This window comes from Hyalella azteca, unplaced genomic scaffold, assembly GCF_000764305.2.
Source record: "Hyalella azteca isolate HAZT.00-mixed unplaced genomic scaffold, Hazt_2.0.2 contig15878, whole genome shotgun sequence".
Classification (NCBI taxonomy): Eukaryota; Metazoa; Arthropoda; class Malacostraca; order Amphipoda; family Hyalellidae; genus Hyalella; species Hyalella azteca.
The window spans coordinates 99,208-113,335 of NW_025945712.1; the positions used below are offsets into that span (position 1 = coordinate 99,208).

The 14,128-nt window shown below is 37.6% G+C and overlaps 1 protein-coding gene across 1 annotated transcript in view; it reads left to right on the plus strand.

Annotated features, from left to right (window-relative positions):
• Window positions 1–8,828, plus strand: part of LOC108664743 (26S proteasome non-ATPase regulatory subunit 8) — a 10,308-nt gene extending 1,480 nt beyond the window's left edge. Inside the window, exons 2-7 of the mRNA XM_018151419.2 lie at window positions 3,755–3,827; window positions 5,013–5,115; window positions 5,363–5,438; window positions 6,091–6,207; window positions 6,762–6,947; window positions 8,623–8,828. Of these exons, the coding sequence (XP_018006908.1) occupies window positions 3,755–3,827; window positions 5,013–5,115; window positions 5,363–5,438; window positions 6,091–6,207; window positions 6,762–6,947; window positions 8,623–8,766 (699 nt within the window). The 3' untranslated portion in view covers window positions 8,767–8,828. The remainder of the gene's footprint in view (window positions 1–3,754; window positions 3,828–5,012; window positions 5,116–5,362; window positions 5,439–6,090; window positions 6,208–6,761; window positions 6,948–8,622) is intronic.
• The last annotated feature ends 5,300 nt before the right edge of the window (window positions 8,829–14,128 follow it).

Below are 14,128 nucleotides of genomic sequence, written 5' to 3' on the forward strand. Positions count from 1 at the left end.
CTTGTATACTATGTCTATCACAGTGTATAGGATTTTGAATCGCTGCATGCATTCAAATTCAAATTAGGTCCACCCACACCCCACGGCCAGTGTAGCTGTCAGCTCACCTTCTTCAGAAGTGTGAAAGTTTTTGCCGGTGAAGGTGTGTTTCACGATCGGTCCATAAAGAAGTGCTGATCGGTTCAAAATGACATAAGAACAGGTTCTTTTGAATAACCTATGGATTGGCACCATGATTCTGACACTTCTCAACTTATTCCTTTATATTTAGGTAGCTTTGTCTTAATTCCATGCTTGTGTAGATTGTTGAAATAGTGGGGTCAGGGGTCATACTATTGTGCACCAGATTCCTGCAAAACACTAGGTCTGGTGGGAAAATATTATGATCCTCAGACAGTGAGGCGGCGTAGTGGCAAAGCAGAGGGTTTTTTAGACTCTCCCTCAAGTTCATTTTCAAGTCCTACAAGTAGCCTAGACCAGTAAAGTAAAGTATCATTCATGGATACCAGCATTATCATACTTGAGAAATTGGTTTAGATCCACTATGCAGAGCATAGTGGCAAAGCAGAGAGTTTTTTAGACTCTTCCTCAAGTTCATTTTTGAGTCCTATAAGTAGACCAGTTAAGTATCTTGGATACCAGAATTCTCCTACATAAGAAATCTGTTAAAATCTTGAGTAAATGAGGAAATTAAAAATGAGCTGATTGTAAAAAATTTCTGGTTTGTCACTATGATGCAGAGGGTGGATGCAGCGTCGCCAATATATGGATTTTTAAGCCCAAAGCGTCGCCGGCCATTTTAAAGATGTGTCGCCGGGTAATTTTTAATGAAAAGCCATTTAAGGTGAGTAATGACGAACTATTTATAAGCCACAAACTTATTTAGAAGGTTGCATACACGTGTTACCCCAAATAACTAATTTTACCCTAAAAACAATCCGATTGTACAGCAACTTGAGCAAGTGTCAACTGAACATGTAATAAAGCAGTCTGACCGCTCTAATGTGACCGAAACTACGCAATCGAAAAAAACGTTGTTTACATTTTTTGCGGGAACTCATCGCAACTGATTTCCGGACAAGCTTTGCTGCATGGTAATCCATCCAACCCAGGTCTCATAGTGTGGCACGAGAGTCATTGTAAAATTTATCTCAAGGTCATCTGGTTGTTGAACAACCGCATGCCAGTCGATAGTCGATAGGATTTATGCAGTCGATAGTCGATAGGTTTCTTCAGTAGTTCGATAACTTAACAATGAAAACACTAGTCGTTAATAATGAGTTAACCTTAAGTCTATGTACATAATATTCTTTATATACAACAAACACCTAACAGATAACGCATTAATGGTTTAATTTTTCAAACCAGCGGTGCCTTCTTAGCCTCTTAGGTTTCTTTACTAACGAATTAGGTAGCGTGCATTGTCTCTCTTTGGATCTTAATATTTTCCCGCTAGATGGCCAAGACCTAGTGTTTTGGCAGTAGTTCGACGCGCAAATGTATGACGTCACTATTTCAAACCATCAACGAACGCATGGAACTAAAACAAAGCCTAATATAAAGGATTTTTATATATTTTCTAAAATAAAATGCAAGTTAAATCTTGGCCCAAATATCCGTGGATTTATAGCGTTTTTAATTTAGCCTCGGTGACCCATATACTCTTGCAACCAAAACATTGCAGGCAACCATGAAATTGTAACCACGGTTAGGTTAGGTTAGTTTTTTCGCCGATTTTTCCAATTTTTTTGATGAATTAGAGCCTCGGGGAAAAAAATCGGTTTTCCGATGCCGACCGCCAAAAACGGATTTCAGATTCTTTATCTACACCCCAAAAAACATATAATTAAAAAACAGCCTTTTTTTGGATGCACTTAATCTAAAGTATTACCAAATCCTTTAAGGGGACCGACCGGGCTAAAATTTTCAATTTTGGCGTTTTTCGGTTTTTGTGCTCATCTGAAAGCTGCAATTCTGCTCTTTCCAATGGCTGTCTCTTATACACATCTAGATGTGTATAAGAGACAGGTNCTGTTGGAACTTGGAATTAGTCTCACATTATGCCAAATTTAGTCACACACAGCATTGGAATTCAGGGATTTTGTAGATTTGAATTCTAAAGGCTTTTAAATAAATATGGCAACAGTTTGTGACGTTTCATTGTTGCAGGCACGTAGTGTAGTGTTTTAAGAGTGACGTAAAGCAATCAGAACTCGAGTTGCGCATACAGTGAACTTTTTATAGCCATTCATTTCTTGGTACATCCTTTATGTGTCGGAATATGGTGTGTTTACCCTAGCTGTAATGACTGCAACTCTGCAAGCATGAACATTTTCATCCCATTCATGGGTGCTTTTTGCCCAAATTGCCAAAACAAAGGTACCTACCCTCATCAGCCTCATGCTTTGCAGGCTGCAGCTGTACTTTGTACAAGAACTATAGCATTTTGATAAAATTTCATTTCATGGCTTGATATTATTTCTAAGTACCAGTACCTAAATGTTAAGGGGACCTTCTCCCTCTTTTAAAAACTTTCTCATTTACAAACAGATCGTTTTGAAACTTGGTACGCATATGTAAAACAGAAATCTAAAAACTTTTTATTCATGTCAATTTTTTGAAAAAAAATGAAAGAAAACATGAAATTCATAGAAAACAGCAAAAAAGTGGGTACAGTACTTTGAAAATCATTTTTTCAATCAAACAAAAATACATGGCATTAGAGGTGCAAGATTTCATACCTACTGAAATTATATATTAGAGCTGTGATCTTTCATAAAAAGTATGACTTTTCCAGCCCTGTTCCAGAATCCAGACTGTGGCATGCTTAATTCATAGTGGCAAATGACTAATGAGGGATTTTTTAGACTTGGGATTTTTTAGACTTGGTTCAGTTCAAATTGGCTGATCTAGTTCAAAATTTTATTCACTATTAACCTCTGAGAGTAATTACTAGGGATGCTAACAATATTAATGGAGGTCTACAAAAAAAACATGCCATTATGCCATGCTTGTTTATAAATTGAACAGTTCCACATCTTGCTCCTTCTGACTTTGTCACATGTTCTGGCCCATAAACTACCTACCTATATGCTGACTGGCCTGACTACAAGCTAACCAATTTTAGCCATATTTTAAACTAAAAAAATAATTTCAAACAAACAAACCATTTCCACCACTAATTTTTGAAAAAAAATCCTGAAATTATACCTTGTTGATTTGTAGATACTAATTTATGATCAAGAATTTTGCTGTAAAATGAACTGACTATACGTATCTGAAATTAAATTGACTGTTTTACTATCCAGAAAGAGCTACAAGTATGGATGAAATCATCTGCTAGATTTCTGATTTTGTAAAAAGTAGGTATTTGCAGTGGTTAAATTTTAATAAAAAGTATACCTATACAAGTCATAAATTAAAAGTTAAAGAGTGTAATCTGGAGCATTGGCTTTTATGTATTTGTTAACAGGCATGTGTGACTGCCAAACTATGAAATTAGGCCAAAGCTAAATATGAAAAAGCTAAAACAAACCCTGCTACCAATGATTACACATTTTTTCTAATAACTTGAAATTGTTATTCAAAATCGGATAGTGTAATTCATATTGCTCAATCAAATGGGGGTTACACTGTGAAATATATTGCATAGGTACATTGTTGAAAATGAAATTATTTGTTGCAAGAAAAAATTTGATCGAACAATAAAAGATTAGTATTTTCATTTTTTAATTACCTACTTCATTTTTTTCAGGTTGAATTGACGAAACTGCAATTTCTGCCTGCTGCTGGGTCTGAAGTGTCAAAAGAAGAACTGCTTGTGGCAAGTGAGGCAACAATCAATTGTGTTATTTATTATTAGAAAGAGAATTTTGCTTTTAACATTTCTGATACCGGGTATTAATGTTTTATGAATCCTAGTTGCATACTTTAGAAACCAGTAGATGAGATTTGCTTGCAAGATTCAATTTTCCAGAACCAATTCCAGACCCCCAATTTGTTGAACCAAAAACAAATTAAGGTGGAAGTTTTTTCAGCATCAGTTTTTCAAGGTTAAAGTAGGATTTCCCAATTTTATTTTATGATCTCTAAATTTCTGTTAGATACTTAGGGGGTGTGAGAAATGCTTGCAGTACAGTAAACGTAGCCAAGAAAGTCCTGTCTCCATACTTTTATTACTTTGTCTGTGCACTAACAACAAAAAATTTTTTAAAATAACTTTTAGTATCATGGTTTGTTTAGTGGAAAAATATAATCTATCATATTTAAACATAATAGATCATGAGCTAATATAATTCTTACAGCCTATCGGTGCTGCTCTGAAATGCATTCCAAATTTACTGATGATCTTGGGTGCCATTTCATGGTAGTCCAACAGACCAATGATTTATCTTCATATAAATTTCAACAGCCGTGACTATTTAGGGATTATGGAAGACCAAGTTCATCCAATAGTTGAAGCACTGTTTCCAGAGGGGAACGCCATCTTTCATGATGATAAGGCGCCTATCCAGACAGCTGGAATTGTTAAAAAAAGGCACGAGGAACATTCTAATGAATTTGAGCATATCATCCAGCCACCACTATTACCAAGCCTGAATATTATTGAGCATTTATGGTTGAATTTAGAGATCACGAGGGAAGCAAGTCAGAAATTGCTTCCCTCGTCATCCGCTAAAAGAGCTGGAGGGAGTTTTAACTGAAGATGGGTAAAATTCCTTTAGAAACTATTTGTATTAATCAATACCTGGGAGAATTGAGTCTGTAATTGCCGCCAAAGGTGGACATAGCTAGCCCATACTAAAATATATTTTGTGGATTTCTCAGGTGTTTCCCCTTAATTTGTCTAACCCCTGACTATATTGTTTTTGTATAGAGTATTACTAAATATAACATAGCTTATTTTCTACATACTTTTTAGGACTAAAATAAGATTGAATTTTAATTTGTTACATCTATATAACTGGTTATGAATTGTTTGTGCATAACTAACCTGCTGCTCTCCACATCAGGAAATACCCTGGAAATCGGCGCCCTGTGGAGCATTGCAAAGAAGGACATCCCTTTATTTGAGCGTTACATGTCCATGCTCAAAGTTTACTATAAGGATTACAAGTGAGTGTCTCCAAAATTTTACACATTTATAAGATACTTTCAAGCATCTGCTCTGAGATAATTTTCACGTATATTTTTTCAAAGTGAATCCTCATGCAATTATAACTAACTTTGCAAATCCAGCCAAAAAAATTTCAGTCGGTGACTGAATAACAAATTTTTTACCTTTTCTTTTTGGTTAATATTGCTATTAATTTTTCAACTTTTTAACGCTTTATAGTCTCAATCTTCATCTTTTTCTCCTTAGGGATGCTATTGTTGAGTCGTGTTACATGTACGAGCTACTGGGTCTCGACCTGCTATGCCTGCTAGCTCAAAACAAGGCAAGTTATAAACGCAATATAGTATATAAAGTTATAGTTATAAGTTATAATTAGCAGAAATAGATACGAATAAATAATAGCAGAAATAGATACGGCAAGTTATAAACATGAGCAGACTGGCCTAGTCTCTATTTACAATTTCAAGGGAATAGAAGCTGAAGGCGGCAGAGAAATATAAAATATACCTACACTATACAGGGATATACGGTATATTATAAATCCACAGAGATTTTAAAATTCATAGGTGAGAGACACCTGTTGTGGAAGTTAAAACTACATAATCACTATCAGACACCGGTTGTTTAGTGTCTGTCTGATTGTTCTGGCAAATCTGTCTAAATGTTATTAAAATCTCAATACCTTTTAATGTTTCTTATATAATGTTGAGAATTTTACTTCATAAGCCCAAATTCTGAACAGATGTATTAACCTCTTCTGACTCATTTCCTTGCCATTGAAGGGACACGACAAATTTTTAACTTATTCTATTCCTAAAAAAGAACCAAATAAATTCATTATTTGTAAAAATCAAATATTCTTTTGACGGATTACGGTTTTGTATTAATTATTATTTAAGAAGAATATTAGAATTCATATTTTTGCAGTATAGGCATTTATCATTAATTAATTTATCATGCACCACAAAACACAGGTCGGGGAGTTCCACACGGCCCTGGAGCTGCTGCCTCGGGAGGTGCTACAGGAGAACGTCTACATCAGACACCCTGTCGCCATGGAGCAATACCTCATGGAAGGAGCGTACAATAAGGTATGATGACACCATGTATTAATGGAGCATATGACTGTATATCGACATGCCATGGAGCAATACCTCATGGAAGGAGCATACAATAAGGTACGATGACACCATGTATTAATTATACCGGGTGTGAGTCATAATATACAATTATTATTTGTAATAAAGATATAATAATCTTACAATATATAATGCCCACTTCATTTTATTGCAAAACTGCTTTGGCAATCGTTTTGTGATCAAGCGTGCTATAAAATTGGAAAATTTCATTATTTATAAAAAGTATATTATAGTTAACCTGCAGAGTATTCATTTTAGTCACATAACTTGAATGATAGTTTCTAATTTGTGGATATTATTTCCCGATGTCAATATTTGAATGCGTTTCTAGTTTTCCTCAAGCATTTTCCTGTCTTGTCTTTGGCATTGGAGTGTTTTTTTTTATCTCTGAAATTTATTCAAACCAAATTGTTTGTATCCAGTGTTATTATACCTCTTCATTCCTTCCCTTTAAGCGTATTGTTGAGAGTATTTCACCGCAAATAAAATTGCTATTGTTTGACCAGATCTACTTGGCAAAAGGAGAGGTTCCGTCAGATCGTTACAAGTTCTTCATTGACGAGCTCCTGACAACCATACGGGAAGACATTGCCGACTGTCTTGAGAATGCTTACGAGCGCATCAGACCTGAGGATATTGGTCGTATGCTCTACCTCTCTGACACTGCGGAGATCAGGGCTTACTGCAAACAGGTATATACAGTTATATGGTGCTGCAAACAGGTATATACAGTTATACGGTGCTACAAACAGATATATACGGTTATATGGTACTGCAAACAGGTACATACAGTTATATGATGCTGCAAACAGGTATATACAGTTATACGATGCTGCAAACAGGTATATACAGTTATATGGTACTGCAAACAGGTACATACAGTTATATGATGCTGCAAACAGGTATATACAGTTATACGATGCTGCAAACAGGTATATACAGTTATACGGTGCTGCAAACAGGTATATACAGTTATACGGTGCTGCAAACAGGTATATACAGCTATACGATGCTGCAAACAGGTATATACAGTTATATGGTGCTACAAACAGGTACGTATATACGGTTATACGATGCTGCAAACAGGTATATGCAGTTATACGGTGCTGCAGACGGGTATTTGCAAGATAGGTACTGCTAACGGGTATATACACGATAGTGATAACAGATATATATATATGTATATACATACAATACTTATTTCTTATTGTCTCGAAGTCTCTCTATCGAACAACTTCATCTCAAGATCCGCGATGAATTGAACTTGCTCCGTGACACCCATGGCCACAACGCCAAACCCCGAACTATACGCAGCGGCGGCACCTTCGAAAAAGGAGTACTGCAAGAATCTGGTGTGATCTTTAAATTTTGCTTCAAAGAAGGTTGTAGACTTCTTCATCTTTGGGATTACATCGGACTAATTGNAGCAGCACCTACTGCCCTGTCTCTTATACACATCTAGATGTGTATAAGAGACAGCTATGTGTCTCTATACATAATTTAAATCACTTTTCCTGTTGAGTTTGTGTACTTACATACGTACATTAAAATACGATTTTTCAAGTGTACGAATATTTATTTCCCCCCACTGTACATAAAATACTGTGAACCGGTAAACAATACTGCAAACAGGCACATGCTGATACTGTGATCGCTTTTAAATGATAATAATGAAATACCTGTTAGCATTTTCATTGTGGCCAATTACTTGCAATAATGGCTGACTCTCTTCAGGTACTCCAATTATTTCGAGTCAGTTGTCATACGATAGTTGTAATGACGAACATTTATTTACTTACCCATAATTTATTTACTTACTCTCATATTTACTTACTTACTTAAACTACTTACTCATAACCAGGGCATTCAAATAATGTTTGTTAATCTGCTGTTTGATGGTAAGTGGTAACCTACCTTATGTTTAAATCAATATTATTGTTGGAAGACTGATATCTTTACTATTTCACTATCACTAACTGAAAACCTGCTTTCATATTCGTAAGAGCATCAGTACGATCACCACTTACTTACAGTCAGCATGCCTCATAGACAATTTATAGCCTTCCTTTTAGTATAGAATAATATAGTCTTATACCAGATATAGGTACCATTGATGGGAAAAAGATTTAAAGGCATTGTATAGCCCAGGAACTGATGGTGTAATGCATCTCTTGAACGGCCTGCGGTACAATCATGTCCAGAATTGAGGCAGGAGTAGCAATGGAATGTTTTAGTACCTCCGTAAAAAAACACTAGTTGAACACTACGACTAGCTTACATGTTTATTTTTGAGTAGGATTTATTCTGTATTTTGGATGCTCTTTTTCTTGTGTTATTTTACTCGTGATTCTTATTTATCACCAACAGAGAGGCTGGTCAAACGACAGCAGCGGCTACCTGGTGTTTGGCAGCGGCGGCACAAAGCAGCAGCACGAGGAGCTCAAGCTGCCCTCCACCACCCTAGCCGAGCAGATGATCAGCTATGCTAGGGAGATGGAACAAATTGTCTAATCTTTTTCTACTGTATTGCGTCTTTCCGCTTAAATAATAAACCATTACTATAAAGTAAATCACTTCATTTTTTCTTATCGCCCCTGCTAACGATATTGTTAAATCTTGAATTGTTACGTAGGGTCTTCCCGACCGGGAGCGCAGCCGTGGGTAACAAAATTGACTCGTAAACAGGCCCTGGGCCCAACGCCAACCATCAGCATGCAATATCTACACATAGCCTCAGACCAATGAGCTGTGGGTAACTCCGGCTAACAGTAAATCCGCATTGCACAACACAGCCATTGCTTCACAGCGCCGGAGCGCAACAGGCCCTACCGCAACAGGCGGCACATGTTAGGTTAGGTTAGGTTACGTTAGGAGTAGCTGTTGCGGTAGGGCCTGTTGCGCCTTGGCCAGTTGGGCTCTGGCCTGTATGCGCTCCGGCCTGTGACAGAACGGCGCTATTGTGGTGGGCGCTTTGTGTCGAAAGCTGTGACGATGCCCGACTGCGTTACGCTCGGGAAGGTATATGAATCGCACTGTTGACTTTCAGTTACCAGGTTTCGATTGTTTTCATAACTTAAATGAAGAGCAATGCAGTAGAGGTGTAGCTCTGTGGATTAAAACTTCTTATAGGGCCCAGCAAGTTAAGTTATCTGCAGAGCATCTATCAGCTAGAGAATCAGTGTGGTGCGAACTTACTCTAAAAGGCAAGTATAGCCTCCTCATAGGGGTCCTTTATAGATCACCTAACAGCTCCTCTGATAACGATAATGTACTAAACAGCCTTTTACCGAGCATGACTTTCAGCAGCTCGCTTACGTTAATCGTTGGTGGCTTCTCCTAGAGATGGGAATCACCCAGCATCCCTGTTCTTGCAGTCTGTGCGAGACTCATTTTTAATCCAGAACATCGCCAAGCCAACCTATTTTAGGGGTAAACAAACCCTAAATATTCTAGATCTCGTGTTTACTAGTGAAGAATCAATGACAGATGAGCTTCGCCACGAGGCTCCTTTGGGCAAAAGCCACCACCAATCATTACTTTTCAGTATTAAGTGCTGTGCAGATAAGACGCTTCGGAAGCGTGAACGTTTGAACCTTGCGAAAGGCGATTATGATGAACTCCGTGAAGCGGTGAATATTTCGGACTGTATTAAGGACATGAGCGTGACTGATTCATGGTCATTTCTCAAAAACACGGTTATGTCTGCAGTTGATGCCTGTGTACCTAAGATTACGCTTGGAGGAGTCAAAAAGTCCCAGTGGATGAACAGTACAGTTAAAGCTCAGCTAAAGACCAAGAAGGAAGCCTACAAGCGTTATTTACGAACTCGCAGCGATTCTGATTATATCCTGCATGCAAAGAGCTCGAAATCAAGCTAAAAAATGTCTGTCGCACTGCAGTGAAAAACTTCGAAAAAATGTTGCTAAAAATGCAAAAAAGAATCCGAAAGCCTTGTACGCTAGTTCGAAGTGTAAGTCAAAGGACGGTATATCTGATTTAAAATTAGACCAACGAAAGATTTCCTCTGATGAGGGCAAGGCTAACGTTCTTAATCAGTTCTTCAGCAGTGTGTTCACAGATGAGGACTTGAACAGTATTCGATATTGAGGAGCGCCCAGTCGGAGCGAAGTTAACAGGTTTTGAAATACACGAAGAAGAGGTTCTCAAGCGCCTGGTAGCTACAACATGGTTTTATTGCCGGTAGATCCTGCACCACTAACTTATTATCTACGTTGAACGATTGGACTCGCCTTCTGGACGAAAGGGAGCCAGTGGATGCATTGTACCTCGATTTTGCCAAAACATTTGACAGTGTTCTACATGAGCGGCAAGTTGTTGCGTGAAGTGTAGTCTTTGGGAATTGAGGGGAACGTACTCCAATGGATCTAATGTTGCTAAGAAGGCCTGCGTTTTTCGTTCACTTATATGATGGTTGTCGTACGATAGACGTGCAATATTCGCGTATAAACATTTTCTAGTAATACGGTAAGTAATCAATTGGTTTATGTTGACGTATTTATTTAAATTATTTGTTCAGAATACATGACAATTTTGAAAAATCTTTAAAAAGTGGGAAGCGTTAAACTCACGAGAAATTGAAAATATATTAGCTACCCGTCAAAAATTCATGTGGCGTTTGTCTGTATATTTCTTATTAAATTATTTTTCAACGTTTCTAACAAATTTTTTAAGCAGCCGAACTAAAATTAGATTGAAAACTTTGAAATTAAAATTAGATTGAAAACGTAAAATGAAGGAAAGAAATGTAAACTAGAATTGTATTGAAAGCTACGAGGTTTGAAATTAAGAAATTCAAATTAGGAATAACCTAATTTCATCGACCGAAAGTGATACCATTAATTATGAATGTGAAGAAGGGTGACTGGGGTTATGGAATAATTTGTGAGAGAGCAAAAGAGAGTTATTGACGTAAAACTGTCTCGTTTGTTTATCAGTTGACATTTATTTCCCATTGAGCAATGGAAATATAGTGGCTAATTTTGCAAATCAAAATCGATTTCGTCGATAATTTATGAGATTATTCTTATATTTGTTTATTAACGGAAGATTAATCACAAACTTTTGTCATAACATAATATATCTGTATGAAGAACGAAAAAAATTGTCCAGTAACAAAAAGCCATGCCGGTGATTTCGTGAAAATTGAGCCCTACGTGGTCTTAGAGTTCACTGGCTCAGCGGTTAAAGTTCAGAGTACCAAGATTTATCGCAGATAGGCACGGGTTCGATCCCAGCTCTGTGCGCGAGTTTCGGGTCAGAATCGGCACGGAGGCCGGGCGCGGGCAAAAGCAGATTTGGAGCAGTGAATTGCGAGTTCGAGAGCGCAAATTGCTGCGACTGCTCTGCGATGTCAATAATCGGCTACAGGCCTACGGCCTAATAAACGCTGAAACCGCTATTATTATTATTAAAATTTCGAGAAAGAATAGCCTACAATTTTATAAATAGAAATATTTTCTAATGAACGTATGTATAATGGACTAATGATAGCATGGGTTAGGACCTAATCTGCGGGAGAGCCAGGGAGTAGCTATGAATGGACTATATACGCGCAGGAGGAATGTGGCGAGACTGGAGGTTCGCTGCACGATGATAAGGCACAGGCAAGGTCGTCATTTGTAACCGATAATTAAGTTAAGCCTATGCCGTTCACCACCAGATTATTCAAGCTTTTAGTAAAATATAAATGTAAAATGCCTAATTGCCACTTTAACTTCAAGAAAATGTATAAATAGTGCGCCTTCAAATTTCCTTCATTACTGTCAATCGTCAACTTAAATCTGCATCAAAGTGTGGCGTCACCTGCTAATAGCTTAGTTACGGCTCAAAAATAAGATAGCCGAAACGTTAGAATATATGGATTTTTATTTCAGAACTGCGATCGTGTCTTTTTTATCCAGAATCATTATTCGACGCCTAAGTGTAATTGAAAAGGAAGTTTTTAGAAAACTTGAAAAACTGTTGAAACTCTATATAAAAATAAAGTCCGATTTATTATTTCTCTACTTGTTAAGTTGTTACCAGTTACCACTTACAGGTATTTTTTCATGTTTCTGTTTGCTTAAAGTTATTTTTACACAGTTATTTTTTTGTTTCACCTTCCCTACATGGATGTCTACTTTAATCTATCAATCTCAAAAATAATCCTCACATATATACAAATAAAAGACTGAATTTTATATGTAAATGTGGATAATTTTTGAGATTGGTAGATTAAAGTAGAAATCCATGTAGGGAAGGTAAAACATAAAAATAACTGTAACTTTTATTTACTGTATCTAACCCGTTCTAGTTCGGTTAGGTTAATTGCAATAAAGTTGCATTGATATGTTTTGAAAATGTTTTATTATCATTAAATGTTTATGAGTAAATCCCAATAGCAGAACAATAAATATTTAGAGATTTCCAATAATTTTGGCGATTGTAGCGGCTAATGTAGCGGCGCTACATTTTACTGCAGCAGTAGCGGTAGCGCTCGCTACAATCTAGAGTGGGTGTAGCGGTAGCGGTAGCGCCCGCTACATTTAGAGCATGTAGCGGTAGCGGTAGCGCCGCTACATTTCAAAGTAGCGCTGCCCAGCTCTGAGTTTTCATTATAGTTGCTTGTGTTTGTTGCAAGTAAAGGTAGGCTTCACGAGAGAACAAATGAAGAGTGGATGGCAAAGATTGTGGGTCTGTCTGAGGGAGCAACTGTAGCTATTTTTGAGAGTGTGAAGAGATATTTGGAGAGCGTGTGGAGGTTGAGGGAGAGGAGGAGGATGATAGGAGTGGAGGGTTGAGAGAGGGGAGGGTGACCGTGCAGAATGTTTTAGGACATTGTTTCTATTTTTTTAGGATATTGGCATGCATAACGGAATGTTTCAGCTTTTTAGGATTGTTGTGTATGAGTATTAATTGAACTTTTTGTTAATTTACGAGTGTGACGTGAACTTTTAATTTTTCGACGCTAGTAAAAGAGATTTCATGCAGCGCGTATGACCGATTTAAAGGTCGTGACCGGAGGTCAGTACGCACCCAATTCAAATTCCAATTCCAGATAAAAAGAAATTAACTGCCAGCTTATCTCAGTTCATTCCTTTCCTTCATGTTGATCTTTATTAATTCAATTTTAATGGGATGTTCGACAGCGATTTTAAGAGCTCAAGTGCTTTTTTTTTGACATTCCAGCCTCTGGCTGCTTCGGTCATGCTTCCTTAATTTTGGGAATTGGATTAGGTTTCTGCAGTGGCTACTGACGGACGGGGCCGCCATCTTGCTTCCATTCACTCAGGGTTGTCTCCAGCCCCATGGATTGCTTGTCATTCTCGCCATATTTCAGTGGTCTTAATTAACAATTTACTAGGGTGAACTGTAACCACTAGGGTGGCCCAGTGGTTACAGTTCAGAGTACCAATTAAGAGTGGAGCAGAGAGGTGCGGGTTCGATCCCAGCTCTGAGCGCCAGTTTATGGTTAGGATCGGCGAGGAGACCGGGCGGTTAAGCACACCAGAATTGGAGCAGTGAGTTACGTGTTCGAAACCGCAACAAATTGTGGACGTTTTGCGATGTTAAGAATCAGCGACAGGCCTACGGCCTATTAAACGCTGAAACAGCTATATTATTATTATAAACAGCCACGACAAAGAATAAATTCGTTATTCTATTCTAATGCCTGAAAGACATGAGATGATAGATTTCATACGCTTACGTTTTTTGGTGTAACAATGTCTATTTTACGTTAGATATTTTAGTCAACCAAAATTCCTTTATTGAGCGTGTAGTTCGGTTTTGCGTTTGAGTCCGCAGGCGAGTTCGCAGGCGGTTCCGGATAAGTGTCGATTCGGTGCGTTAGCTAATAACATAACATAACATA